Source organism: Sus scrofa, chromosome 5, assembly GCF_054392235.1.
Source record: "Sus scrofa isolate SSC_HxYL_T2T_F1_AM1 chromosome 5, Sscrofa_HxYL_maternal_Yorkshire_Landrace_v2.0, whole genome shotgun sequence".
In the NCBI taxonomy this organism is placed as follows: Eukaryota; Metazoa; Chordata; class Mammalia; order Artiodactyla; family Suidae; genus Sus; species Sus scrofa.
In genome coordinates, this window is record NC_139387.1 from 86,194,208 (window position 1) to 86,221,621 (window position 27,414).

The 27,414-nt window shown below is 37.6% G+C and overlaps 2 protein-coding genes across 2 annotated transcripts; both read left to right on the forward strand.

The window, feature by feature from the left end:
* Positions 1-664: 664 nt before the first annotated feature.
* LOC100737069 (olfactory receptor 8S1-like) lies at positions 665-1,588 on the forward strand. The gene has a single exon (XM_013997989.2). It carries the CDS (start codon positions 665-667, stop codon positions 1,586-1,588), a length of 924 nt encoding a protein of 307 aa, XP_013853443.2.
* A 16,083-nt stretch (positions 1,589-17,671) lies between these two features.
* LOC100622380 (olfactory receptor 8S1-like) lies at positions 17,672-18,607 on the forward strand. The gene has a single exon (XM_003355647.2). The coding sequence runs from the start codon at positions 17,672-17,674 to the stop codon at positions 18,605-18,607; it is 936 nt and encodes a 311-aa protein (XP_003355695.2).
* The last annotated feature ends 8,807 nt before the right edge of the window (positions 18,608-27,414 follow it).

A 27,414-nucleotide genomic window follows, 5' to 3' on the forward strand; every position in this document is an offset into this window, starting at 1 on the left:
CCTGTGGACCAGGCCTGAACATTGGGATGAGAATTAGGGGGAAATTATGGAAGTTATTTCCTGATTCTTATACTAGTTGTCAGTAAGTCTCTATTTTTCATATTTCTCAAGGTAAAAATGAAGATAAGTCTGGAATACTTCATACAATTTCTTTAAGAACAAAAAGTAATAGGAAGTTAGGAAGTACTCCGTATTAAAAAATAAACTTATTAAAATCTAATGTGCTGTTGAGAAAGTAAGAAGCCTTGGGTTATTCTGAATAATAAAAATGGAGAGAGGATAAAATGTTTAGAACAATCACTGCAGATATGTTACATAGTGAGTTTTAAAACATGATTTTAAGAACTAAAATTTAGAGCATGCAGTGAAAACTGAATAACATTAATGTGTAAGTGAGCCAGAGATATTATTTACCCGGTAAATCTCTTTAGAACACAAATAGAATTCACCTAAAGTATGTGAAGATGGTGACCTAAATGGATGACTAACAGGAAAGGATAACAACTATTACTGAGATACAGTAAGGTCAGCTTTGACATAACTAAGTGCAACATAGGCAAAACAGAGAGGGATGTTTAAGACAAGATGATGCCCTAAAGAATGGGAACAATCATAGGCAGTATCACCCTGTTTTCTATTTTATTCCAAGGAAACACCCCCCACAATGGGCTTGAGGAACCACAGCTCCATCACCGAGTTTATTCTCATTGGGCTGTCTGACGACCCCCACATCGAGGCTCTGCTCTTTGTGCTCTTCCTGGTGATTTACCTCCTGACCATGATGGGGAACCTGACAATGCTGCTGGTGATCAGGGCTGATTCCCACCTCCACACACCCATGTATTTCTTCTTGAGTAATCTATCATTTGTGGACCTCTGCTTCTCTTGCGTCACCCTGCCCAAGCTGCTGAAAGACCTCTTGTCTGAGAAGAAAACAATCTCTGTTGAGGGATGTCTGGCTCAGGTCTTCTTTGTGTTTTTCTCTTCAGGAACTGAAGCCTGTTTGCTCTCAGTGATGGCCTATGACCGCTATGCTGCCATCTGCCACCCACTGCTCTATGGCCAGGTTATGAGCAACCAGCTCTGTATGAGGCTGGTGTTGATCTCATGGGGCCTGGCCTCTCTCAATGCATCTGTCATTGTGCTCTTGGCTATTAACTTAGATTTCTGTGATGCCCAAACTATACGCCACTACACCTGTGAACTGCCTGCTCTTTTCCCCCTGTCTTGCTCTGATATCTCCATCACTACCATTGTCCTTCTCTGCTCCAGCTTACTGCATGGGCTTGGAACTTTCCTCCCAATCTTCTTCTCCTATGCCCGTATTATCTCCACCATCCTGAACATCAGCTCCAGCACAGGCAGAAAGAAAGCATTCTCTACTTGCTCCTCCCACCTCATTGCAGTGATTCTGTTCTTTGGCTCAGGTTTTCTTTGTTATCTCATGCCTCCCTCTGGCTCCTCTTTGGATTTGATCCTCTCCGTACAGTACAGTGCAGTCACACCCATGTTGAATCCCCTCATATACAGCTTAAAAAACAAGGAAGTGAAGGCAGCTGTGAAAAGGACATTGGGGAAATATCTATAATATTTTAGGTTGTGAACAAACTAGGCAAAATCACAAAGATTGACTTCCTTTGCATTCCCTCTTTTGTCTCCATCTCCTCCCCGCCAGTTTCAGATAATTCCAAAGAAAGATTCCAGAGCTTACCTGAATACCCAATCCTGTTATTCTAAGGAAGTGGCTCTTGGCTCTTGATTTTGGCTCACTATTTGGAAGATATATGCTGTTGATCAGAAGGGAATATGAAAACAACCTTCTACGAAGAAGATTGATAAGATGACATAATAAAAATGAGGTGAAAACATATAATGATCATTTCAGGAGATTTAGCATTTGACTATGAGGAGCTGCAAAAAGAACTAAAAACAAGGGAAGTATTTATTAAACAGAGGTTAAACTTTTCAAATATCAACTACTTGTAATTTTTAAGTAAAACTTTTAATTTTTATTATATTTTATTTACAATGTTCTGTCAATTTCTGCTGTACAGCAAAGTGGCCCAGTCATCTACCTATATCTATATACATATATAGAGACACATTCTTTTTCTCATATTATCTTCTATCACATTCCATAACAAATTATTGGATATAGTTCTCTGTGCTATACAACAGGACCTCATTGCTTATCCATTCTAAATGCAATGGTTTTCATCTACCAACCCCAAACTCCCAGTCCATCCACTCCCTGCCCCTCTCCCTTGGTGACCACAAGTCTGCTCTCCATGTCTGTGAATCTATTTCTATTCTGCACATAGGTTTATTTTTGCCATATTTTAGATCCCAGATATGTGACATCATATGATATTTGTCTTTCTCTTTCTGACCTATTTCACTTAGTATGAGAATCTCTAATTGCATCCATGTTGCTGCAAATGGCATTATTTTGTCCTTGTTTATGGCTGCATACTATTCCACTACACACACACACACACACACACACACACACACACACACACACCACATCACATCACATCACATCACATCACATCACATCACATCACATCACATCACATCAATCTTCTTAAGCCATTCATCTGTCAATGGACATTTAGGTTGTTTCTGTGTTTTGGCTATCATGAATAGTGCTGCTATGAACGTAGGGGTACATGTATCTTTTTGAATGAAAGCTTTGTCCGGATATATACCTAGAAGTGGGATTTCTGTGTCATATGGTAGTTCTATACTTAGTTTTCTGAGGTAACTCCATAGTGTTTTCCATAGTAGTTGTACCAATTTACATTCCTATCAACAATGCAGGAGGGTTCCTTTTTCTCCACACACTCTCCAGCATTTGTTATTTGGAGACTTATTAATAACAGCCATTCTGACCAGTGTGAGGTGGTACCTCATTGTGGTTTTGGTTTGCATTTCTCTAATGATTAGTGATGTAGAGCATTTTTTCATGTGCCTGCTGACTATCTGTATGTCTTCCTTGGACAAATGTCTATTTAGGTTTTTTGTGCATTTTTCTGTAGGGTTGTTTGTTTTTTTGCTGTCGAATTGTATGAGTTGTTTTTTTTATTTTAGAGATTAAGCCCTTGCTGGTGGCATCGTTTGCAATTATTTTCTCCCATTCTGCAGGTTCGTCTTTTTTTATGGTTTTCTTTGCTGTGCAAAAGCTTGCCAGTTTGATCAGGTCCTGTTTGTTTATTTTTTGTTTTTATTTTATTGTTTTATATATTTCTATTGCTTTGGGAGACCGACCTAAGAAAACATTTGTATGCTTTGTGTTAGAGAATGTTTTGCCTATGTTCTCTTCTAGGACTTTCATGGTGTCTTGTCTTATGTTTAAGTCTTTAAGCCATTGTGAGTTTATTTTTGTGCATGGTGTAGGGTGTGTTCCAGTTTCATTGATTTACATGCAGCTGTCCAGGTTTCCCAGCAATACTTGCTGAAAAGACTGTCTTGTTCCCATTTTATGTTCTTGCCTCCTTTGTTGAAGATTAATTGACCATAGGTGTCTGGCTTTATTTATGGGTTTTCTATTCTGTTCCATTAGTCTGTATTTCTGTTTTGGTACCAGTGCCATACTGTCTTGATTACTGTAGCTTTGTAATATTGTCTAAGGTCTGGGAGAGTTATGCCTCCTGCTCGCTTTTTTTTTCCTCAGTATTTCTTTGGCGCTATTGGGTCTTTTAAGGTTCCATATAAATTTTTGGATCATTTGCCCTAGGTTTGTGAAACTGTCACAGGTAATTTGATAGAGATCACATTAAGTGTGTAGATTGCTTTGGGTAGTATGGAGATCTTAAAAATATTAATTCTTCCAATCTAGGAGCATGGGATTTCTTTGAATCCTCTTTAATTTCCCTGATTAATGTTTTATAGTTCTCAGAGTATAAGTCTTTCACCTCATTGGTCAGCTTTAGTTCTAGGTATTTAATTTAGGGGGTGCAATTTTAAAAGGTATTTTTATAGTCCTTTTCTAATATTTCATTGCCAGTATACATAAATGCAACAAATTACTGGATGTTAATCTTGTACCTTGCTACTTTGCTGAATTTTGATCAGTTTGAGTAGTTTTTGTGTGGAGTCCTTAGGGTTTTCTATATGCAGTATCATGTCATCTGCATATAGTAACAATTTTACCTCTTCTATTCCAGTTTGGATACCTTTAATTTCTTTTGTTTATCTGATTGCTGTGGCTTAAGTAAAACTTCTGTGTAAGAAAATACTTTGTTACCAAAAAAGTCAATAGTCGAAGTTCCCACTGTGGCTCAGTGGGAACCTGACATAGTCTCTGTGAGGATTCAGGTTCAATCCCTGGCCTTGCTCAGTGAGTTAAGGATCCAGCATTGCTGTGGCTGTGGTGTAGGCCTGCAGATGCAGCTTGGATTCAATCCCTAGCCTGGAAACTTCCATATGCTGCAGGTGCATCCCTAAAAAGAAAAAAAGAAAAAAACCCCACACAACTACTCTAAGGCCCAAGAATTACATTCCTAGATATATACCAAGGACTATGAATATATATATCCAGGAAAGACATTACTAGAGTGATTATGACAGCTCTACTCATTGTTGCCAAAAAAATTGCAAATAACTAAAATGTTCATCAATTGGAGAATGGATCAATAAAGCCTAGTATATTCATACAATTCATATAATACTTTACAGCTGTAAAAAGCAGGCTTTTGACAACACATGGATAATAGAAACCAGACACATATAATATGATTTCACTTATATAAAGTTTAAAACAAAGAAAATAATTAACAAGTTATGTTGGGACACTGCTTGCCTATGGGGAATGGATTTACTAAAAAGAGGCCTGAGGGAACTTTCTAAGCTAATGAAAATTTCTGTATCCTGATCTGTGTACTGGTTACATATATACGTATACATGTAAAAACTCATCAAGGACTACCTTTAAATTTTTTTGGTTACACTCATGGCATGAAAAAGTTCCCAGGCCAGGGACAGAACCCACACTGCAGCAGCAACCCAAGCCACTGCAGTGACAACACCATATCCTTAACTCACTGCACCACAAGAGAACTTCAAGTGCCATCTTTAAGATGAGTGCACTTCACTCACTTTACTTGTGTACTTTATACTTTAATAAACAGGAAAACTAAACTAAAAGATCCATTCTCAGGCATGTTTTCTCAGTTCTCATGCATACACATTGTCCGTGTCCTAAAACTGGTTTGGTAAATAATCCCTTTCCTCCCAATGTAAGGCTGTACTTCCCAAGTCCAACCATGCTGAGACTTGACCCCAGCCACTGGTCTAGAAGCCAGTAGGGGAAGTAAAAGAGGATAAATAACACCTTACCAGACATCTGCCTCAGGTGAGATTTCTGCATGATCTTCAAGCAACAGAAAAACCACTATAATCTTGCAAGAGTTGTGAGCCAACTTTATAGGCTCCAATGATTCAGAGGATTCAGAAAGCTGAAGCATATCCATCCAGATGTCCCCATCCTAAGTCTCATGGCCCTATTCTTTTTCTGTTGAAGCCTTGAATATGGCATAGGATATTTGCTGAGCTGTGAATTAAGCCCTCTTTTGAATTCAGCTGCTCTAATAGTCAGGTCCTGGGCCTATTTTCACCAGTCTACTCTCTGGTTATAGGAGACAAGGTGTCTTTAAAAAAAAAAACTCTCATAAAAGTCTTTTGGGTTTCATACCATACCCTATGTTGGTATTTGGTTAACCTAATGCTGTCATTTTATTTCTTTAGCACACCAATTACATTTCACAACAAACCAAAGGCACACTTCCTATCACTGTTATTGTGCCTGTCTCTTTCAATTGCTAAAGATACTGCATATGCCAATGCATTCCCTTCTACCTGTATCTCATTCCAAAGGTTAAAGGTAAGAACATTTGTTAGTCTGGTACTATCAGCATCTGCTGTAATATAAAATGAAATGGGAGAGTGATAAATGTATGAAAATTCCAGATATCATTCAGCCCAATACTGAACATTAAACAAATAATATAATTAATAAAGTGGATAAGCATAGCGAAATGGTAAAGAAGGCACAGGTTTCGAAATGGTAAAGAAGGCACAGGTTTCCCAATAGTAAAGAAGGCATTTATATATGTGGCAAAAATATGGCAAAAAGACAAATTTTTAGGCTTTATAGCTACTGAATAAAGTGATGGAGGACTTAGATACAAATTTGGCTTGGTAGACTACATCCACCATATATTTTGGAGACAGGTCCTATTGACTCAGTGCTTATTCCCTGGTTTCCTGACTCCTGCTCTCACTGCCTGTGAACCTTGCCTCTGCATTTTGCAGAATCTGAACTGTGTTCTTCTTTCTCAATGTACTTGAGAGACCAAGGTGACGCTTATTAAAAGAGGTATTTTTCAGGGCATTAAAACTTAATCTTTTCCTTCTCTGAGACCAAAAGGGAACCTAGAACTGAATACGTAAATGGCTTAAAACACCATTTCTAGGGTCAACGAGAAAGTAGACATTTCTCACAAGCTAGTGCAGATGCTAACAAATTAAGAGGCTCATAATAATGTTGGTACCTCTTCCAATCACTTAGACAATAAATTCTTACATTTTTGCCACAAATTGTAGACTACTGCCTCTTAACTTAAAATCATCTTTGGTTGCTCTTTTGTATTTACTGCAAGACCTTTAAAACAAGTTAAAATTTTATTCCCTGGTCCACCACTGGAAAAATAAAAAACTAACTTCAGCCCCCAGCTAGCATGATTATGAGACCTCATAGATGTTAGAACTCTTCCTCTTTCTGGCCTCCCCAAAATTTTCTCTGATAGAGGAGAATCTGAAATTTATATGTAGAGGGCATTTGAAGTGACAAACTGGTTGAGAGAATCTGTGCAGAATTTCATGAGACATTAAGAAAACAACAAATTTTCTATTAAAGAATGAAATTTATGAGAGATGGAAGGATAAAGTCTTCAGGCCACCTATGGTCACCCTCACTGTTTTTAGATGACTTTTTCTAAATGTGAGATCCACAGGGGTTATCCGACAAAAAAAAAAAAAAATTGAGTCTCATTTTAAGAAAGATTTCAAGTGTTCAGAGGAAGTGATGAGTGTAGGAAGGAAGGAAGTGAAATGGTGTAGGGGACCACTGTCCTATATCTGATCCATGATATCACCCTGTATATAATACCAGTGGTTATGGGAAAAGATTCAGTGGAACTTAGGCTTTTTTCCAGTGGACCATCAGGATTTTTTACCTTAACTCTAATGTACTGGATTATAACCAGACCTGGAGTGATGAAATAATCAATATTTCTATTTTACTAAACTTGATATCTTTTCCTTCCACCCAGAAAATATCAATCAGCCCCCAAAAGGAAGAGGAACAGCAGAAAGGCTAAGATAGCATGGCTATAAATGGTGAAATTTCTCTTCCTCCAACCATTGCTGAGCCTTCACCTGGCCTCTGGCCCTACTCAGTCTGGTCCCTAGAATATGTGAGAGGAGAAAGGATAGGTAGACTTGGGCAAAGGAAGGTGCGCAACATGAAGACACACGTTCAAATCTATTCTCTCTCCCACCATTCTAAGATTAGTTGTTTTTGACAGGATTTGTTTTCCAAAACTAGCAACCAAAACTGACCTCAGATTCCAGGCTCCCATGAGTTAGGTCTAATCACTTTGGATATGAAGAACAGTATGAAGAGATAAATGTTTCCCACAACAACTTAAGAATACTCATCTATAGAAAAGGCAAGGTTTTAAGAATAAATATAGCATAATATAAAAACAAAATACTAACAGAACTATGAGATTTCTTTCCACTCTATGCTTTATTTACTTGTTACCCAAAGTTTTCCCATTCACTGTGGAATCAGAGAACAAACATTCCAAAAGCCTTGGATTCTACTTTTAAAAGGAATGCAAATATTTGGAGGAATATGCAACTAGACCGGAATCAAACTGGGGAGAGAACTGGAAAAATACTCAAGAGGATTGTGAGCATGGAGGATTTTGACATATTACCATCCAATCCTTGGGCCACATTTGATGTATATATATGGATACTAAAGAATGACCCTCTATTTAAGTTTTTAGGTATGAGAGTAAAAAAAAAAAAATGCATCTTGTTTCCTATGTGAGGCTCAGGAACTTGATAAGCCCATTGAAAAGTCCACACAAAACATAGTGCAACCACCAGGGACCTGAAGAAGCAGTGTGGCTTGAGTAGATATAAGGAGGTAGGAGACAATCTCTTGAGTTTCTCTTGGTCCTAGAGTGGCAGAGAAGGACATTTGTGTCTACTAGGATGATATTATGTTTCAGACAAAGGAATAAGGTAAAAACACACAAAAACAACTTAAAGAAAACAGGAAATCTACCTGAAAAAGCATTCAGAATGATGATAGTAAACATGATACAGTGAGAGAGCTAGTGGCCTACAAATGGGTACTCTGACTCAGATGAGAATTAGTTGAATTCAAAGATGTTACCTTCCCTTGCAGCTGCAGAGATAGGTCCCTCAAGCCACCTGTCAAAGGAAGGGGTCACAGAGGCAGCTGCTGATATTGCCAGTGATAGGAAGCAGTCCCAAGAGCTTCCTGGTAACAAGAGGGGTTGCAGAAGCCACTGCCACCCACCCCTGCCCCAGGAGCAGTCCATGAACCATGAACCACTGCCAACTGCCTCATGGACCCCATCCGTAGTAGCTACCTTGCTCCAGGAGAGGAAGCATGATACCACTGCTCCCATCATGTGTTTTGGGTACACATGAGCCACTACCACCCCCAAGAACTCCAGGACTGGGCACCAGCCGTCAAATCTACATAATTTCTGTCAAAGAGACCACAAACATAGAGAGTTAGACAGTATGAGATGAAAAAAATGTGTTTCAGACAAAAGAACAAGATAAAAACATACAAAAACAGATATAATGCAATTCCTATCAAAATACTTATGACATTTTTTCACCTACCTAGTATAAACAATCTTAAAATTTGTAAGAAATCACAAAAGACCACAAAGAGCCAAAGCAATCTTAAGAAGAAGAAAAAAGTATTGCACTCTGAGACTTTACATCATACTACAAAGCTACACTAATCAAAACAGTATGGTACTTGCACAAAACCAGACACATAAACCAATGAAACACAATAGAAAGCCCAGCAATAAACCCACATACATACAGTCAATTAATCCAAAACAAAGGAGGCAAAAATACATGATGGGGGGAATGACAGCCTCAACAATAAGTGGTGTCGGGAAAACTAGACAGCTATATGCAAAAAAAAATGAAATTAGAACATTTCCTCACCACATAAAAAATAAACTCAAAATGGATTAAAGACCTAAGCATAAAATCAGAAACCAAAAAACTCCTAGAAGAAAACAGGCAGTACACTAACTGACCTAAGGCTTAGCACTATTTTTTTTAATCTGTCTTGTCTTCCCAGGCAAGGGAAACAAAAGAAAAAATATATATTCCAAAAACAATAGTTTGCATCTATTAACCCTGAGCTCCCAATCTATCCCACTCCTTCCCCCTCCCCATTAGCAATGAGATCCTGCTGTGTAGCACTGGGAACTATGTCTAGTCACTTATGATGGAGCATGATAATGTGAGAAAAAAGAATGTACACATGTATGTGTAACTGGGTCACCATGTAGTACACTAGAAAAAAATGTATTGGGGAAATAACAATAAAAAAAATTTTAAGAAAAAAAATATATAAATGGGACCTAATTAAACCTAAAAGGTTTTGCACACAAAAGAAACCATCAACAAAATGAAAAGACAACCTACTGAATAGGAAAAGGTATTTGCAATTGAGATGTCTGATAAATGCTTAACATCCAAAACGTATGAAGAACTCATACAACTCAATATCACAATAAGAAATAACCCAATTTTAAAATGAGGAGAAGACGTGAATCGACATTTTTTCCTAAGATATATACATGGCCAACAGGCACATGAAAAGATACTCATTAGCTTAATCATCAGGGAAATGCAAATCAAAACCACAATAAGATATCACCTCACACTTTTCAGAATGGCTTCAGTTGATAAGACAACAAATAATAAATGTTAGCAAGGATGTGGAGAAAAGGTATACTGTTATACACTGTTAGTAAGAATATAAATTAGGATAGCCACTATGGAAAACAATATAAAAGTTTCTGAAAAAACTAAAAATAGAACTACCCTATGATCCAGCAGTTCTATTTTTGGGTATATACCCAAAGAAAACAAAAAAAACACTAATTCAAAAAGATATATACACCCCAATGTTTATTGAAGCATTAATTATAATAACTGAGATACAGAGGCAACCTAAGGGTCCTACACATGAATGGGTAAAGAAGATATGGTATAGCTGAAATTCCCTGGTGGCCTAGTGGTTAAGGACTTGGAGTTGTCACTACTGTGGCTCAGGTTTGATCTTTGGCCTGAGAGCTTCCACAAATCACAAGCACTGCCAAAAAGAAAGAAGATGTGGCATACATAACAATGGAATATTACTCAGCCATAAAAAAGAATGAATTTTGCAACAAAATGGATGGACCTTGAGGACATTGTGCAGAGTGAAGTAAGTCAGACTGAAAAAGACAAATACTGTATGTTTTCATTTACATGTAGAAGCTATTTTTATAGTGATTTTTTTCATTATAGTTGGTTTAGTGTTCTGTCAATTTTCTACTGTACAGCATGGTGACCCAGTTACACATACATGTGTACATTCTTTTTTCTCATATTATCATGCTCCATCATATGTAGAATCTAAAAAAATAAACAAATGAATATAATGAAATAGAAATGGATACACAGATATGGAGAATAAACTAGTCGTTACCACTGGGGAGAGAGGCTGGAGGAAGGTTAAGACAGAGAAGGGAATTAAGAGGCACAAAACAAATAAGAAACAATGTATTGTACAGCACAGGGAATACAGCGAATATTTTATAATAACTTTAAATGGAGTATAATCTATAAAAATACCAAATCACTATGTTATATACCTTAAAATAATATAATATTGTAAATCAACTATACCTCAATTTAAAAAATCAGTGACAAAGAAAGAACTTTAAAGGCAGCTGGTGTAAAAAGGATGTAACCTGCAAAGGAATCCTCAATAGGCTATAGCAGATTTCCCAGCAGAAACTGTATAGGACAGGGAGGAGTGAAATGACATTCTCAACATACTGAAAGATAAAAACTGTCAGCCAAGAATATTCTATTCAGGTATAAGTCAGATATGAAGGAGAAATAAATCCATTCCCAACAAACAAAAGCTGAAGGAGTTCATCGACACTAGACCTGCCTTACTAAAAAATGTTGACCAGAGGTATTCTACCAGAAACAAAAAGGCAAAAGTACACGAACAATGAGTAAGATGATAAATAGGAAAATTACAAAATTTCAACTCTACATGAGAATAGGTTTTTAAACACTTTATTGTCTAAAACAAAAAAGTATAAAATACCTAGGAATAAATTTAACCAAGGAGGTCAAGGACCTGTACCTGAAAACTATGAGAAAGTGTAGAAAGAAACTGAAGCAGACACAAAGAAATAGAGATATGCTGTACTAGTGGATGTCTATATTGCCTAGCACAACCTACAGATTCACTGCAATCTCTATCAAAAACCCAAGGACATTTTTCATGGAAATAGAACAAAAAAATCTAAAATTGATATAGAATGCCAAAAGGTTCCCAATAGCCAAAGCAATCCTAAGGGAAAAAGAAGAAGAAAGCTGGTGGTTTCACACTCCCTGATTTTAAGCAATATTATAAGCTCTAGTAATCAAAACAGCATGGTATTGGCAGGAAAGCATATAGATCAATGGAACAGAACTGAGACCCCAGAAATAAGCCCACACACATGTGGTCAATTAATCTATGACAAAGGAGCAAAGAACAAATAATAAAGAAAGGATAGTCTCTTCAATAAAGGATGTTGAGAAAACTGGATAGCCATATGCAAGAAAATTCATTATATGCTTGAATTACAAATTTAACAATATCTATATAATTCATTATATACCTTGAATATTGAATTCTATAAACTCAAGATCCAGTAATTTTCACTTTGTATGACTTAAATGTATGAAATTTTTATTTGCCAATTATACCTTAATAGATCTGGGGGTGGAGGAAGGATTAAATAAGGACCTAAAAATACTCAAGACATATACCTTAAATTTATATAATTTTGTCTTATATTTCAGTAAATCTATTTAAAAAATAAATTTTGAAATAAACCGTATTAAACAGAATTTTTTGTCTTTTTGCCTTTTTCTAGGGCCACTCCCGCAGCATATGCAAGTTCCCAGGTTAGGGGTCAAATCAGAGCTGCAGCCGCCAGCCTACACCATAGCTCGGATCCCGCGTTGCTGTGGCTCTGGTGTAGGCCGGTGGCTACAGCTCTGATTCGACCCCTAGCCTGGGAATCTCCATATGCCGCGGGAGCAGCCCAAGAAATAGCAACAACAACAACAACAAAAGACAAAAAGACAAAAAAAAAGTAAAAAATAAAAAAAATAAAACCCAGAACGTAGTAATGTGTCACAGCTCAGCTGCACATATTCAGCCATGTGTGGCCATTAGGAAAATGTTCCTTTTCCAGCAGATTAAAATTTGTTTAAAAGTTCCATTCTATACTCTGCTTTTTCAGCCCTCATGAGTCTAATAAAATACTCTTTTAGGCTTTAAATAATTACCTTAATTCAGAAACTTCAAGTACTGCCCTGGAGAGAATCCCCTGTGCTTCCTACTAAGTTTAACTTTCCAGTTAACTGGAAACTGTGTGGTTACTGAGTCCAGAGTGGGACATCAGGCTGGGACTCCACGGAACACAGGGCGGGGGCCCAGCATCCCGTGGGTGCCCACCGCAGCCCATGGCTGCCTAAGCAAGATGGCCTTCTGATTGGTTCTGTTAGACAGTGCTTTCTTTAAGTGATGTTCTCAAAAGAGTATCAGAATCACAGAGGAAATGACGAGAAGGCACATTGCTGCACCTGAGATCATGTGAGAATATTTAATGAAATATATGCCTGTTATTCGAATTTGAACATCTTTAAAGAAACTGTCTTTGTCTTTCCTCATAGAGACTTCGCAGAATGACACCACTCCAAGTTATTCAGGAGACTAATCCTGCTTACGTGATCTTTGTACTGCTTCTAGAGCATGAACTAGTCTAATGTCCAGCATTCACTGACAGCAAAGAAAAAAGCTATCTGATATGCCAAATACCAAACTTCTATGACGTGGTCAGTTTTGAGACGTTACCTACGATGTGTCAACCATGAAGGGAAAGATGAAAAACTCAGAAAAGCCCTCTCCAGAAAAACAGAAATATGGTAATTCTTCCCTGATTCTCTGATGATTCCTTTGTTTTTTCCAGGAATATCTGTTTGTAAGTTTTAAATTTCCTATCTGTTCCCTCACACATTTCCACCTCTTCACACTTCATGACCTATTCCATTTGTTTTATAGCCAAAGATCCTATTCAGACATCCCTCTTCCCTGACTGGAGATGAAAATGAATCCACCATGGCATATGATCTCCTGTCCTGGAAGGGTTTAGAAATCTCTTATTTCTCCAAATGTTGCATTAGTCCATCAAACCTGTGCAGAGGAACAGAATATCGACTTCCCCTCCCCCTACATAACACCGGGTACAGGAACACACAGCCTGGCATAAATCTTCTCATACTTCATAATCACAAAACACTATAGAGAGCTGACACCGGGAAAGAAATAAGAATATCAGATACAGATTCTGTGCCATTGAAGCTACCTATTTCCCTGCTTTTTCCAAACTCCAGTTTGATAAACTGCAGTGAGGATTTCTGTTTCCTCATTTTTTTTCCTAGTGTACAGCATAGTGACCCAGTTACACATACATGTATGCAATCTATTTTCTAACATTATCATGCTCCATCATAAGTGACTAGACATAGTTCCCAGTGCTACACAGCAGGGTCTCAGATCTGGTCACCACTGAATAGGTAAATAGTGCAAGGGAGTACTATTCCCAAGGAGAGAACAGCTCTGAGAATAATTCAGTCGATTGTCTCAAACTTTGATTCTCTCCTTCGATGCACTAATATTTTTCTCTTCATTTCAGATCCTCACCTACAAATCTAGGGCCTGAATGTTGCCCTGGGATCCCTCAAGCCACCTTGGAGGCTGACCTACCACACACACCCTTCACTTGTTTCTTCATCCCAAAAATGTCTTTAAATTGTGCGCAAGACTCTTCCAGGACACTTAGGGAATTCTCCTCTCATATCTTCTACCCTTTTCTGAAATCAACCACCAATTCATTCACTTTAGTCTTTCCTGTTCTCACCCATGTGTTAGGTTTCACATCAGTTTCTCTCTGTGGCAGGATGAAATGAAGCCAATGTCTTGGTCCAAGTAGTAGTTAAAGATTAGTTTATTTCAGGATAAGCTAACCTAGAATGAGTTATTTTAAAAAATCTACCTTATCAGCTGAAGGTGTTATTTAGCAAGTATTTCTCTGTAGTACCCTTCAAATCACATGATACAGTACTTGATGTCTTCATGTACATTACATGTGGATATAGGATGAGAAGGAAAATGATTCTTTGGAAATATGACACTTAGGAAATATAAGTGATTCCAGAAATAGTCTCTCTTAATGTGAGCCCCTGAGCCTGTCATAGACACTGTGGCCAGGTCTCCTTATGAATGAAAGTGGAGAATGGAAGCAGTTTGGAGGATAGCTTAAAAATATCTAAATTTACTGAGATATATAGGAAAATATCTAAGTAAAGTATTAGTCCAATTTGTTACTTTACTTTGCTTGTGTATATTCTAATAAAATATTTTCTTTCAACAGTGTTTACAAATTTATCCATGCAGGATCTTCAAACATAATTTCTCTGGCTATTTATCCCTCACTGTCACTAGAACTAAGCCAATATCCACAGGCAGACAAAGGTAAGCACTGCCCTCCTGTCCGGCATGCAGGTAACCTACACTCGGTTCCAGGATGGGCCTAAGCTTTGGTTGATGGGTTTATTAACAGGATCATAAGCATCTCTTGATGAGTTAACATGGGGTCATAGACTGTTGGCAGGGTGTTCTGTGAAAAAAGTAATTCAAATTTTTTTAGTTCAGCAAGATACCCAGGGTTATATTGTGAACTGCTAAACAAAAGCAGAACCCTGCAAAGTTATTTTTTAAAACCAGAGGCCCCTAAGGAAACTTCATATAGAACATTGCTTTACTACATATCCCTATAAATTCAGGTTTAAAAACTTAATTAGATTCAGGTGAGCATTATCATCCACATAAACTACCACATTCTGGTCTTCTTGGATGCACCCTTAGACTTAGCACAGTGAGTTTAAGAAGCGGCTAAGAGAAAACCATACAAATTCTCTATTCTTATCTCATGGGTCAATAAAATAATAAACCATCCACAATGCAAATGCAAGAACCTTCTTGCAGCAATGGCAGAAGTGCCTATTGCTTCTATAAAAATGAGAGATCATGAAAGGATGCTGCAGTGATGTGAAGTGACATGGTCCATGCAGATAAAAGCAGACTTCGTGTGGGTAGCATGGCAACTTTGATAGACAAAATTAGCAATACTTCTGCCAGGCATTAGTGCTATTGGGAGATTGGTGGCATTGGGGACATTTTAGTGTGAAAGGATGGGATTGTGCCTGGAATGCTCAAGAGGTCATATATGAAGCATTCACGAGATGCCATATGGAGGTTTTCAAATAATGTGAGAGATATAATAGGAAGTTAACACAGAATATGTATCAGATACAGCCAGAAATAATAATCTGTGGTTGTTATTAGTAAGATGCAGTCCATGTTCTCCATGACCTCACAGTCTGGAGGGGAAATCTGAGATATGTCTTTAATATTAACGAGAAAAAATACGAATTCAGACTGTGACATAAGGCAACTGAGAACAAGGAGCCCAGTGGATTAAACAGAAGGTTATAAGTTTACAAGAGGGAGTGGTCAGGACAGACTATAAGAAAAATGCAGAATTTAAAGTCCATTGGAAGGTTCATAACAGTTTAGATCCATAGATTAAAGTGGAGAACATTTGTATGGAGAATAACAGGAGCACAGATACAGAAACAAAGAGAACTTTCTGGTATCAAAAGTAACAAATTTGGTTAAAAGATACGTTAAAGACAGATAAAGAACTCTATCAGAACAGCCTATCCACTAGATTTAGAAAGAGCAGTGGAATTCACATCTTGATTTTTCTATCTGTTGTCAGCATGCCATTACAAAATCTCCCTGACTACCAGATTTCTCCAAAATAAAGTGGATATGATTGCCTGCCATAAGTAAATCAAAAACGTCACTGTGAGAAAGGAGCAGCCAAGATGGTAGAGTAGGAAGACCCTGAGCTCACCTCCCCTCACAAGCACACCAAAATCACAACTGTGAAAATCACTGTGAGAAAGACATAGAGAACGGACTTGTGGTTGCCAAGGGCAAAGGCAGAAGAGTGGGACAGACTGGTAGTCTGTGGTTGATAGATGCAACTATTACATTTAGAATGAATAAGTAATGTGATCCTATGGTATAGCACAAGGAACTATATCCAATCTCCTGAGATAAACCATGATGAAAAATAATATTTTAAATATGTATATACATATATATATATGTATCAGTCACTTTGCTGTACAGCAGAAATTGGAATAACATTGTAAATCAACTATAATTTTAAAAATCACTGTGAGAAAAAAGTGAGATAGTGATCGAGATACTCTGTGCACGCACAAAAAAAAAAAAATTCTGGAGTTCCTGTCGTGGCGCAGTGGTTAACAAATCCAACTAGTAACCATGAGGTTGTGGGTTTGGTCCCTGCGCTTGCTCAGTGGGTTAACGATCCGGCGTTGCCGTGAGCTGTGGTGTAGGTTGCATACGTGGCTTGGATCCAGCGTTGCTATGGCTCTGGCGTAGGCCGGTGGCCACAGCTCCGATTCGACCCCTAGTCTGGGAACCTCCATATGCCGCGGGAGCGGCCCAAAGAAATAGCAAAAAGACAAAAAAAAAAAATGAAATAGGCTAATGCCATGAGGATGTAGATTTGATCCCTGGCCTTGTTCAGTGGGTTAACCATCTGACCTTGCTGTGAGCTGGGGTGTAGGTCACAGACACAGCTTGGGTCCCATTGTTGTGGCTGTGGTATAGGCCATCAGCTATAGCTCCAATTCAAACCCCACCCTGGGAACCTCCATATGCTGCACGTGTGGCCCTAATAAATAAATAAATAAACAAATAAATAAAACAACCACTGCAAAAACATGCTATAATATTTCTTAAAACAAAATGATTATAAGGATCACTAAACAATAGGAAAAATTCAGGTGAAAACTAACTAGCATGAACTATAGGTGGTCCAGATGTGTTTATTTTTCCAGTTAAATCCCTACAGAAAAGGAGCAGAATTCTCTGGCAGTATGTGAAGACTGCAATCCAAGGCAAAATAGAAAAAAACCTCTTACTGAGGGACAGGGAGGGACAGTGTTGTGTGTCTCAGCACAGCTCCCAGACAGAACAGGAGGAAATGTATAAGAAGGGGTGATGCCTTGAAGAAAATAAGAACAATCATAGCAGCACCTTATTGCTTGCTTTATTTGGCTTTATTTTATTACAGGAAAATATCCTAGACAAATGGCCTTGAGGAACCACAGCACCATCACCAAGTTTATCCTCAGTGGGCTGTCTGACGACCCCCATATCCAAGCTCTGCTCTTTCTGTTATTCCTGGGAATTTATCTCCTGACTCTGATGGGGAACCTGACAATGATGCTGGTGATCAGGGCTGATTCCCACCTCCACACTCCCATGTATTTCTTCCTGAGTAATTTATCATTCCTAGACTTCTGCTTCTCTTCTGTGACTGTGCCCAAGCTACTGGGGGACCTCCTGTCTGAGAAAAAAACCATCTCAGTTGAGGGATGTCTGGCCCAGGTCTTCTTTGTGTTCCTTACTGCAGGAAATGAAGCCTGTCTGCTCTCAGTGATGGCCTATGACCGCTATGCTGCCATCTGCCACCCACTGCTCTATGGTCAAGTAATGAGCAGCCAGCTCTGTAAGGGGCTGGTGTGGGGCTCCTGGGGCCTGGCCTCTCTCAATGCAGTCATCATTGTGTTTCTGGCTCTTAACCTGGATTTCTGTGATGCTCAAACCATACACCACTACACCTGTGAACTGCCCTCCCTCTTCCCTCTGTCTTGCTCCAATACGTCCATCAATATCAGTATCTTGTCCTTCTCAACTATATTCCTTGGTCTTGGAAACTTCCTCCCAATCTTCTTCTCCTATGTCCGTATTATATTCAACATCCTGAGCATCAGCTCCACCACAGGCAGAAGCAAGGCTTTCTCCACCTGCTCCTCCCACCTCATTGCAGTGATCCTATACTTTGGCTCAGGTATGGTTCGCTATCTGATGCCTCCCTCTGGTTCCTTCCTGGACTTGCTCTCTTCCTTACAATACAGTGTGATCACACCTATGCTGAACCCCCTCATCTACAGCCTAAAAAACAAGGAAGTAAAGACAGCTGTGAAAAGAACACTGGGGAAATGTTTGCAATATTTTAGGTAAGTTACATTTACTCAGAAAAACTGCAAAGATTAAATTTTCTCTTATGTTCCTTCTCCTTCCCTCTACACAGAGTCAAACAGGATGTACAAAAGATCCCAGAGTTCCCCTGAACACTGGTCTTTTTATTGCAAAGTAGAGGCATAGGTTTCAGGATTCCATTTGGACAGTCTATGCTCTGTTGATTGTAAAAGATTGTGAAAACATTCTCACACAAGCACATTAATAAGACAACTAATTAAGGTGAAAAGTTAACACACAGAGATGATCTTATTTCTCAAAAGCATAGAATATAATTCACGAAAAATTCTATCTGAAATGTTTTATAATAAAAAATTCAAAAGTCCTTCTATATTTCACTAAAAATATTTAATCAATAGTCCACCCCATGCTTCATGACAGATAGGAGGAATTACAGTTAAAGTCATTAAAAGAAAAGAATAGTTACCATATTAATTAAAAGGATCATGTAATTTCTTCACAGTGGAATTAGATGAGGATAGATATAAGATTTAAACTTTGCTTGGGGAAAGAAAAATCTTGGCGAGGATACAATTGTCTACCTGGAAAATCTAAGAATGCCATTAGAAATGAAAAATTGTTGGTGTTCCCATTGTGACGCAGCAGGTTATGAACCGGACTAGTATCCATGAGGATGTGGGTTTGATCCCTGAACCCGCCCAGATGGTTAAGGATCCAGTGTTGCCATGAGCTGTGGTGTAGGTTGCAGACATGGCTTGGATCCCATGTTGCTGTGGCTGTGGCATAAGTCACAGCTGCAGCTCTGATTTGACCCCTAACCTGGGAAATTTTATATGCTGTGCAAGTGGCCCTAAAAAGCAAAAAAAAAAGAAAAGAAAAGGAGAAGAATAGACTTGTGGTTGCCAAGGGGGAAGGCGAGGGAGTGGGAGGGAGTGGGAGGGACTGGGAGCTTGGGGTAAATAGATGCAAAATGTTGCCTTCGGGATGGAAGGGCAATAGGATCTTGCTGTGTAGTACTAGGAACTCTGTCTAGTCACTTATGATGGAACACACAATGTGAGAAAAAAGAATGTATACATGTAAGTGTAACTGGGTCACCATGCTGTGCATAGAAAGAAATATATAAGTAAATGATTTAAAAAGAATAAAAAATTAATAGGACTTCAAAGGATTTAAATGATGTGAAAATCTTAACATATTGATATAATAAGTCATTTCTACATACCAAAAAATATATTGAACAAATAAAAATATGCATAACAGAAAAGTATGTATTTGCTGTTGCAACATCAATGTAAAATCCCAGGGTTAAACCTAACAAGGAATACTTAAAACACATGTGAACAAAACAGCAAAACTGAAAACTGCCATCAAAAACACTTAAGTTAAAATAAGATAGATTTATTAAGCATGCTTTCATCTTCAAATAGCAAATATGTGATAAACATTAACCTATACTATAAGAAGATTTATCAATGAACTATCAACAGGTCTGGACATAGACGGTTCTGGGGTTGGTTAAATAGCTCAACAGAATCATCAGTGATTCAGGTTATTTCCGTCCGTCTGCTCTGCCATCCTCACGTATTAGGTTTCATCCTCCCTCAGCCTATACAACACGAAACTAAACTAAAAGAGGGGGAACTATTAGTTTAGCCTGTTCTTGAGCTTTATATAATTGAAACCACTCTAAATACGAAAAAAAATTGAACATTTTAATCTTTATTATAGTAGATTTACAGTGTTTCTTCAATTTCTGTTGTATAAACATTTAAAATATTAAAATATTTAAGTCCTGATGAGGAAATGGCACAAATGAATTCACAAACATTAGGAGTGAGAATGTAAACTGGTTCAACCACTTTAGGGAAACGTGTGGTGGTATCTACTAAGTCAAAACCATATATCACTCTAAGATATATTAATTACTTTCCTACATAAAAATGAAAAGAAATGAGTGTAATTATCCAGAAAAGACATTACTAGAATTTGTGACAGTTTTATTCATTGTAACCAAAAAATGTAATAAACCCAAATATCTATCACCTGGAGAATGGGTACATAAATTCATATATGTGGTATATCTATACAATGGAATATTATATAGCAACTGTTTAAAAACATGGAGACAACAAATAGATGAGTCTCACAGATATTGTGTAACAGAAGACAGACGAAAAGAGTACATATTTTATAATTTCATTTATATAAAGTTAAAGACTAGAAAAGTAATAAATTTATTAGTGGAATCAAGAAAATGACTATCTGTGGGAAATGGATTAACTGGGAAGCAGCGTGAGGGAACTTCCTAAATTGACTGAAGATTATGTATCTTGATCTGTGATGGTTACACAGGAGTAACATATATCAAAAATCACCAAGCTGTATCTTTAAGATGAGTACACTTAATCACTTCTCATACTATGACAAGAACATTCAACATGAGCTCTACTGAACAACAAATTTTAAGTGCTTAATACAGTATTGTTAACTACACCTTATTTATGTGTTTTAAACCTCAATAAATAAGATGACTAAACTAAACCAAAAACATATATACCCAGGCATGTTCTCTACTACCTGTGGAGGCATATCATTATTGCCTCTCAGATACTGGTAGGCAGATGTGTTTTTGAAGAAAGCAAATGTTAGGTTTTATGACCCCTTAACAAAATTAATGAAGAACTAAGAAACAAATTGGGACTGGCAGACCACAACCAGGCCCATGCCCATCTATATCACAACTACAAGTATCATATTTTGGGAAGACAGCCCTATCTATTGAACCCTTTTCTTCCCTGTTTCCCGACTGCTCCTCTCACTGCTTGTGAGGGCTCACCTCTGCATTTTACAGATTCTGAACTGAGCCTATACTGCTGTATCAGTGGATGTCTCGCCCATGTGCATTTGTCTAGGAGACTCAGAGGAGATTTCTTGTGAATATTTGACAGGATATAAAGCATAAACACTTTCTTCCCCGAGATCTGAAAGAAGTCCAGAATTGAACATGTGAAAGACCTAAAGAACCATCTCTGGAGTCAATGAGAAAGTATTCTTTCCTCACAACCCAGGGCAGGTGCCAATAAATTAACAGGCTCATAGTAGCATTGACACCTCCTCTATTAATGCCTTAGAAATCAAACTCTTAAATTTTGGTCATAAAATAGAGAATAGTGCCTCTCAATAATCATTTTGGGTTGCCCTTTAATTTATGCTTGAAGACATTTAAAATAGATTAAAAGTTTATTTCCTGGTCCACTAGTGCAAAAATAAAAGGCCATATGTCTATTCAGGTCTTTTGCCCATTTTTCAATTGGGTTGTTGGCTTTTTTGCTGTTGAGTTGTATAAGTTGTTTGTATATTTTAGAGATTAAGCCCTTGTCAGTTACATCATTTGAAACTGTTTTCCCCCATTCTGTAAGATGTCTTTTTGTTTTCATTTATAGTTACCTTTAGTGTGCAAAAGCTTGTCAGTTTGATGAGGTCCCATTGGTTTATTTTTGCTTTTGTTTCTGTTGCCTTGGGAGACTGACCTGACAAAGAAAACATTTGTAAGGTTGATGTCAGAGAAACACTTGTAAGGTTGATGTTTTGCCTATGTTCTCTTCCAAGAGTTTGAGGTTGTCTTGTCTTATATTTAAATCTTTCAGCCGTACTGAGTTTATTTTTGTGCATGGTGTGAGAGTGTGTTCTAGTTTCACTGATCTGCATGCAGTTGTCCAGGTTTCCCAGCATGCTTGCTGAAAAGACTGTCTTGTTCCCATTTTATGTTCTTGCCTCCTTTATCAAAGATTAATTGACCATAAGTGTCTGGCTTTATTTATGGGATCTCTATTCTGTTCCATTGGTCTGTCTGTCTGTTTTGATACCAGTACCACACTGTCTTCACGACTGTGGCTTTGTAAGGTTGCCTGAAGTCTGGGAGAGTGATGCCTCCTGATTGGTTTTTGTTCCTCAGAATTGCTTTGGCAATTCTGGGTCTTTTGTGGTTCCATATAAATTTTTGGATGGTTTGTTCTAGTTCTGTGAAAAATGTCATGGGTAATTTGATAGGGATTGCATTGAATCTGTAGATTGCTTTGGGTAGTATGGCTATTTTTTACAATATTAACTTTTCCACCCCAGGAGCAAGAGATATCTTTCCATTTCTTTGAGAACGCTTTAATTCCTTGATTAATGTTTTATAGTTCTTAGCATATGTCTTTCACCTTCTTGGTCAAGTGTATTCCCAGGTATTTGTTTTTTTGAGTGCAATTTTGAAAGGTATGACTTTTACAATTGCACCCCAAAAAATCAAAGGCATTGTATCAAAAATACAGTACCTTTTAAAATTGCACCCAAAAAATCAAAGGCATTGTATCAAAAATGGGCAAAAGACCTGAATTTCCATCAACAGAGGAGTGGATTAAAAAGATGTGGTACACATACACAATGGAATACTACTCAGCCATAAAAAAGAACAAAATAAAGTCATTTGCAGCAACATGGATGGAACTAGAGCCTCTCATACTAAGTGAAGTAAGTCAGAAAGAGAAAGACAAATACCATATATCACTTTATCTGCAATCTACTATACGGCACAAGTGAAACTTTCCACAGAAAAGAAAATCATGGACATGGAGAACAGACTTGTGGTTGCCAAGAGGAAGGGGGAAGGAAGTGGGATGGACTGGGAATTTGAGGTTAATAGATGCAAACTATTGTCTTTGGAATGGATAAGCAATGAGATCCTGCTGTATAACACTGGGAACTATACCTAGTCACTTATGATGGAGCATGATAATGTGAGAAAAAGGAATATATATGGGCATGTGTGACTGGGCCACCTTGCTCTACAGTAGAAAATTGACAGAACATTGTGAACCAGCTATGATGGAAAAAAATAAAAATCATTAAATTTAAAAATAGGTATTGTATTTTTGTATTCCTTTTCTAATATTTCATTGTTAGTATACAGAAATTCAACCGATTTCTGAATGTTAGTCATATATCCTGCTTCTTTGCTGAATTCGTTGATCAGTTTGAGTAGTTTTTGGGTTTAGTCTTTAGGGTTTTCTATATATAGTATCATGTCATCTGCATACAGTGACAGTTTTACCTCTTCTCTTCCAATTTGGATTCCTTGTATTGCTTTTGTTTGTCTGACTGCTGTGGCTAGGACTTCCAGCACTATGTTGAATAAAAGTAGTGAGAGTGGGCATCCTTATTTTGTTCAAGATTTTAGTGGGAAAGATTTCAGCTTTTCTTCATTGAGTATTATATTCACAGTGGGTTTATTGTAAATGGTTTTTATTATGTTAAGGTATGTTCCCTCTATATCCACTTTGGTAAGAGTTTTTATCATTTTTATTTATTTATTTATTTGTCTTTTTGCTATTTCTTGGGCCTCTCCTACGGCATATGGATGTTCCCAGGCTAGGGGTCGAATCAGAGCTGTAGCCACCGGCCTACGCCAGAGCCACAGCAACGCGGGATCCGAGCCACATCTGCAACCTCCACCACAGCTCACGGCAACGCCGGATCGTTAACCCACTGAGCAAGGACAGGGACCGAACCCACAACCTCATGGTTCCTAGTTGGATTCATTAACTACTGCGCCACTACGGGAACTCCAGAGTTTATATCATGAGTGGATGTTGGACTTTATCAAATGCTTTTTCTGCATCTATTGAGATGATCATGTGGTTTTTTACTTTTCTGTCGTTAACATGGTGTATGACGTTGATTGATTTGCATATGCTGAACCATCCTTGTGCACCTGGGATAAATCACACCTGGTCGTGGTATGTGATCTTTTTTATATGCTGCAGGCTTTTTAGTAGCATGTTGTTTGGTCTCCAAGTAACTAGGTTTTTCTCATTTCTTTTCCTGTGGTTGATTTCTAGTTTCATGCCATTGCGGTTGGAGAAGATACTTGAAATAATCTCTATACTCCTAAATTGAATGAAGTCAGCTTTGTGACTCAGTATATGATAGATCCTTGAGAATGCTCCATGTGCACTTGAGAAGAATGTATATTCTGATTTTTTTTGGATGTAATGTCCTGAAAATGTCAATTAAGTCTAATTTTTCTATTGTGTCAATTAGGATCTCTGTTGCCTGATTTTCTGTCTAGAGGATCTGTCCATTGATGTGAGTGGGGTGTTAAAGGCTCCTGCTATGATTGTATTCCCATCAATTTCTCCTTTGCTGTCTGTTAGTATTTGTTGGAGGTATCTGGGTGCTCCTATATTAGCGGCATATATATTGACAATTGTAATATCCTCTTCTTGGATGGATCCTTTTACCATTAAATAGTGTCCTTGTTTTTCTTTATGGCCTTCATTTTAAAGTCTATTTTGTCTGATATGAGTATTGCAACTCCTGCTTTCCTGTCTTGTCATTGGCATGAAATATATTTTCCCATCCCCTCACTTTCAATCTATATGTATCCTTTGTCCTAAGGCAAGTCTCTTGAGGACAGCAGATTGGAAGTATTTGCTTTTTTAACCAATCTGCCACTTTGTGTCTTCTGATTGGAGCATTCGGTCCATTGACATTTAAGGTAGTTATTTTTTTATTACTCAGTGAAATTTATTACATTTATAGTTGTACAATGATCATCACAACCAAATTTTATAGCACTCCATCCCAAACACCCATCCCATCTCCCCACCCCCAACCTGTCTCATTTGGAAACCATAAGTTTTTCAGTCTGTGAGTCTTTGCTCTGCAAAGAAGTATCTGTTCTGCAATCAAGTTCAGTGTGTCCTTTTTTTAGATTCCACATGTAAGTGATAGCATTTGATGTTGGTGTCTCACTCTCTGACTGACTTCACTTAGCATGATAATTTCTAGGTCCATCCATGCTGCTAAAAATGCAGTTAGTTCTTTCCTTTTAATGGATGAGTAATATTCCATTTTGTATATGTAATATTCCATCTTCTGCATCAACTCCTCTGTCATGAACCTTTAGGTTGTTTCCATGTCTTAGCTATTGTATACAGTGCTGCAATGAACATTGGAGAACATGTGTCTTTTTGAGTCATGGTTTTCTCTGGATAGATGCCCAGCAGTGGGATTGCTAGATCAAATGGTAATTCTATTTTTAGTTTTCTGAGGAATCTCCATACTGTTTTCCACAGTGGTTGCACCACTGTGCAACCAACAGTGTAATAGGGTTCGCTTTCCTCTACACCCTCTCTAGCACTTATTGTGTGCAGACTTTTGGATGATGGCCATTCTGGGCAGTGTAAAGTGGTACCTCATAGTGGTTTTGATTTGCTTTTCTCTAATAGTGATGTTGAACCCCTTTTCATGTGTTTTTTTGGCCATCTGTGTGTCTTCTTTGGAGAATTGTCTATTTATATCTTCTGCCCATTTTTGACGGGGTTATTTGCTTTTTTGGTATTGAGCTTCAGAAAGTGTTTATAAATTTTGGAGATTAATTCCATGTCAATCATTTCATTTGCCAATATTTTCTCCCATTCTGTGGGTTGTCTTTTCATTTTTCTTTTTTTTTTTTTAGGGTTTCCTTTGCTGTGCAGAAAATTTTAAGTTTAATTAAGTCCCATTTGTTTATTTTTGTTTTTACTGTCATTACTCTAGGAGGTGGATTTGAGAAGATGTTGCTGTCGTTTGTGTCAGAGAGTGTTTGGCCTATGTTTTCCTCTAAGAGTTTTATAGTATCTGGTCTTGTATTTAGGTCTTTAATCCATTTTGGAGTCAGATGTGCTACCGTTGCACCATGAGGCCTTTCTTTTTAATCCATTTTGAGTTTATTATTGTGCATGGTGTTAGAGAGTGTTCCAATTTCATTCTTTTCCATGTGGCTGTCCAGTTTTCCCAGCACCACTTATCCAAGGGGCTGTCTTTTCTCCACTGTATATTCTTGCCTCCTTTGTCATAGATTAGTTGGCTGTAGGTGCATGGGTTTAATTCTGGGCTTTCTATCCTGTTACACTGATCTATATTTCTGTCTTTGTGCCAGTACCTTATGGTTTTGATGACTGTAGCTTTGTAGTATAGTCTGAAGTCAGGAAGCCTGATTTATCCAGCTCCATTTTTCTTTCTCAGGATGGCTTTGATTATTCTGGGTCTTTTGCACTTCCAAACAAACTTTAAAATATTTTATTCTCATTCTACAAAAAAATGTCCTTGGTAATTTGATAGGGATTGCATTGAATCTGTAGATTGCCTTGGGCAGTATAGTCATTTGGATAATATTAATTCTTCCAATCCAAGTTCATGGTATGTCTTTCCATCTGTTTGTGTCATCTTTGATTTCTTTCATCAGCATCTTAGTTTTCAGAGTACAGGTCTTTTGTCTCTTTAGGTAGGTTTATTACTAAGAATTTTATCCTTTATGATGTGACAATAAATGGGATCATTTCCCTAATTTCTATTTCTGATGTCTTGTTGTTAGTATATAGAAATGCAGTCAATTTCTGTGTATTAATTTTGTATCCTGTGACTTTGCCAAATTCATTGATGAACTCTAACAGTGGTGATTATTGATAAATATGTATTTATTCCTATTTAAACCTTGTCTTCTAGTTGATTCTATATTTCTCCTTTGTTTCTTTCTTTTTTTGGTTGGATGCTTTCCATTCATTTTATGCTTGTGTACTTTTCTATTTACTTTTTGTAAATGTAATGTTTGGTTTTGATTTGTGGTTACCCTGTTAAGTATGTTAACCCCTTCCTGTATCTGCTTGCTTTAGTCTGATAGTCATATAGGCTCAAACACATTATTTTTTTTAAGGATTTTTTTTTCCCACTGTACAGCAAGGGGGTCAGGTTATCCTTACATGTATACATTACAATTACATTTTTCCCCCACCCTTTCT

Bases quoted from the DNA above. Each gene is read 5' to 3' on its own strand.
- LOC100737069 (XM_013997989.2), top strand. From the start codon at position 665: ATGGGCTTGAGGAACCACAGCTCCATCACCGAGTTTATTCTCATTGGG.
- LOC100622380 (XM_003355647.2), top strand. From the start codon at position 17,672: ATGGCCTTGAGGAACCACAGCACCATCACCAAGTTTATCCTCAGTGGG.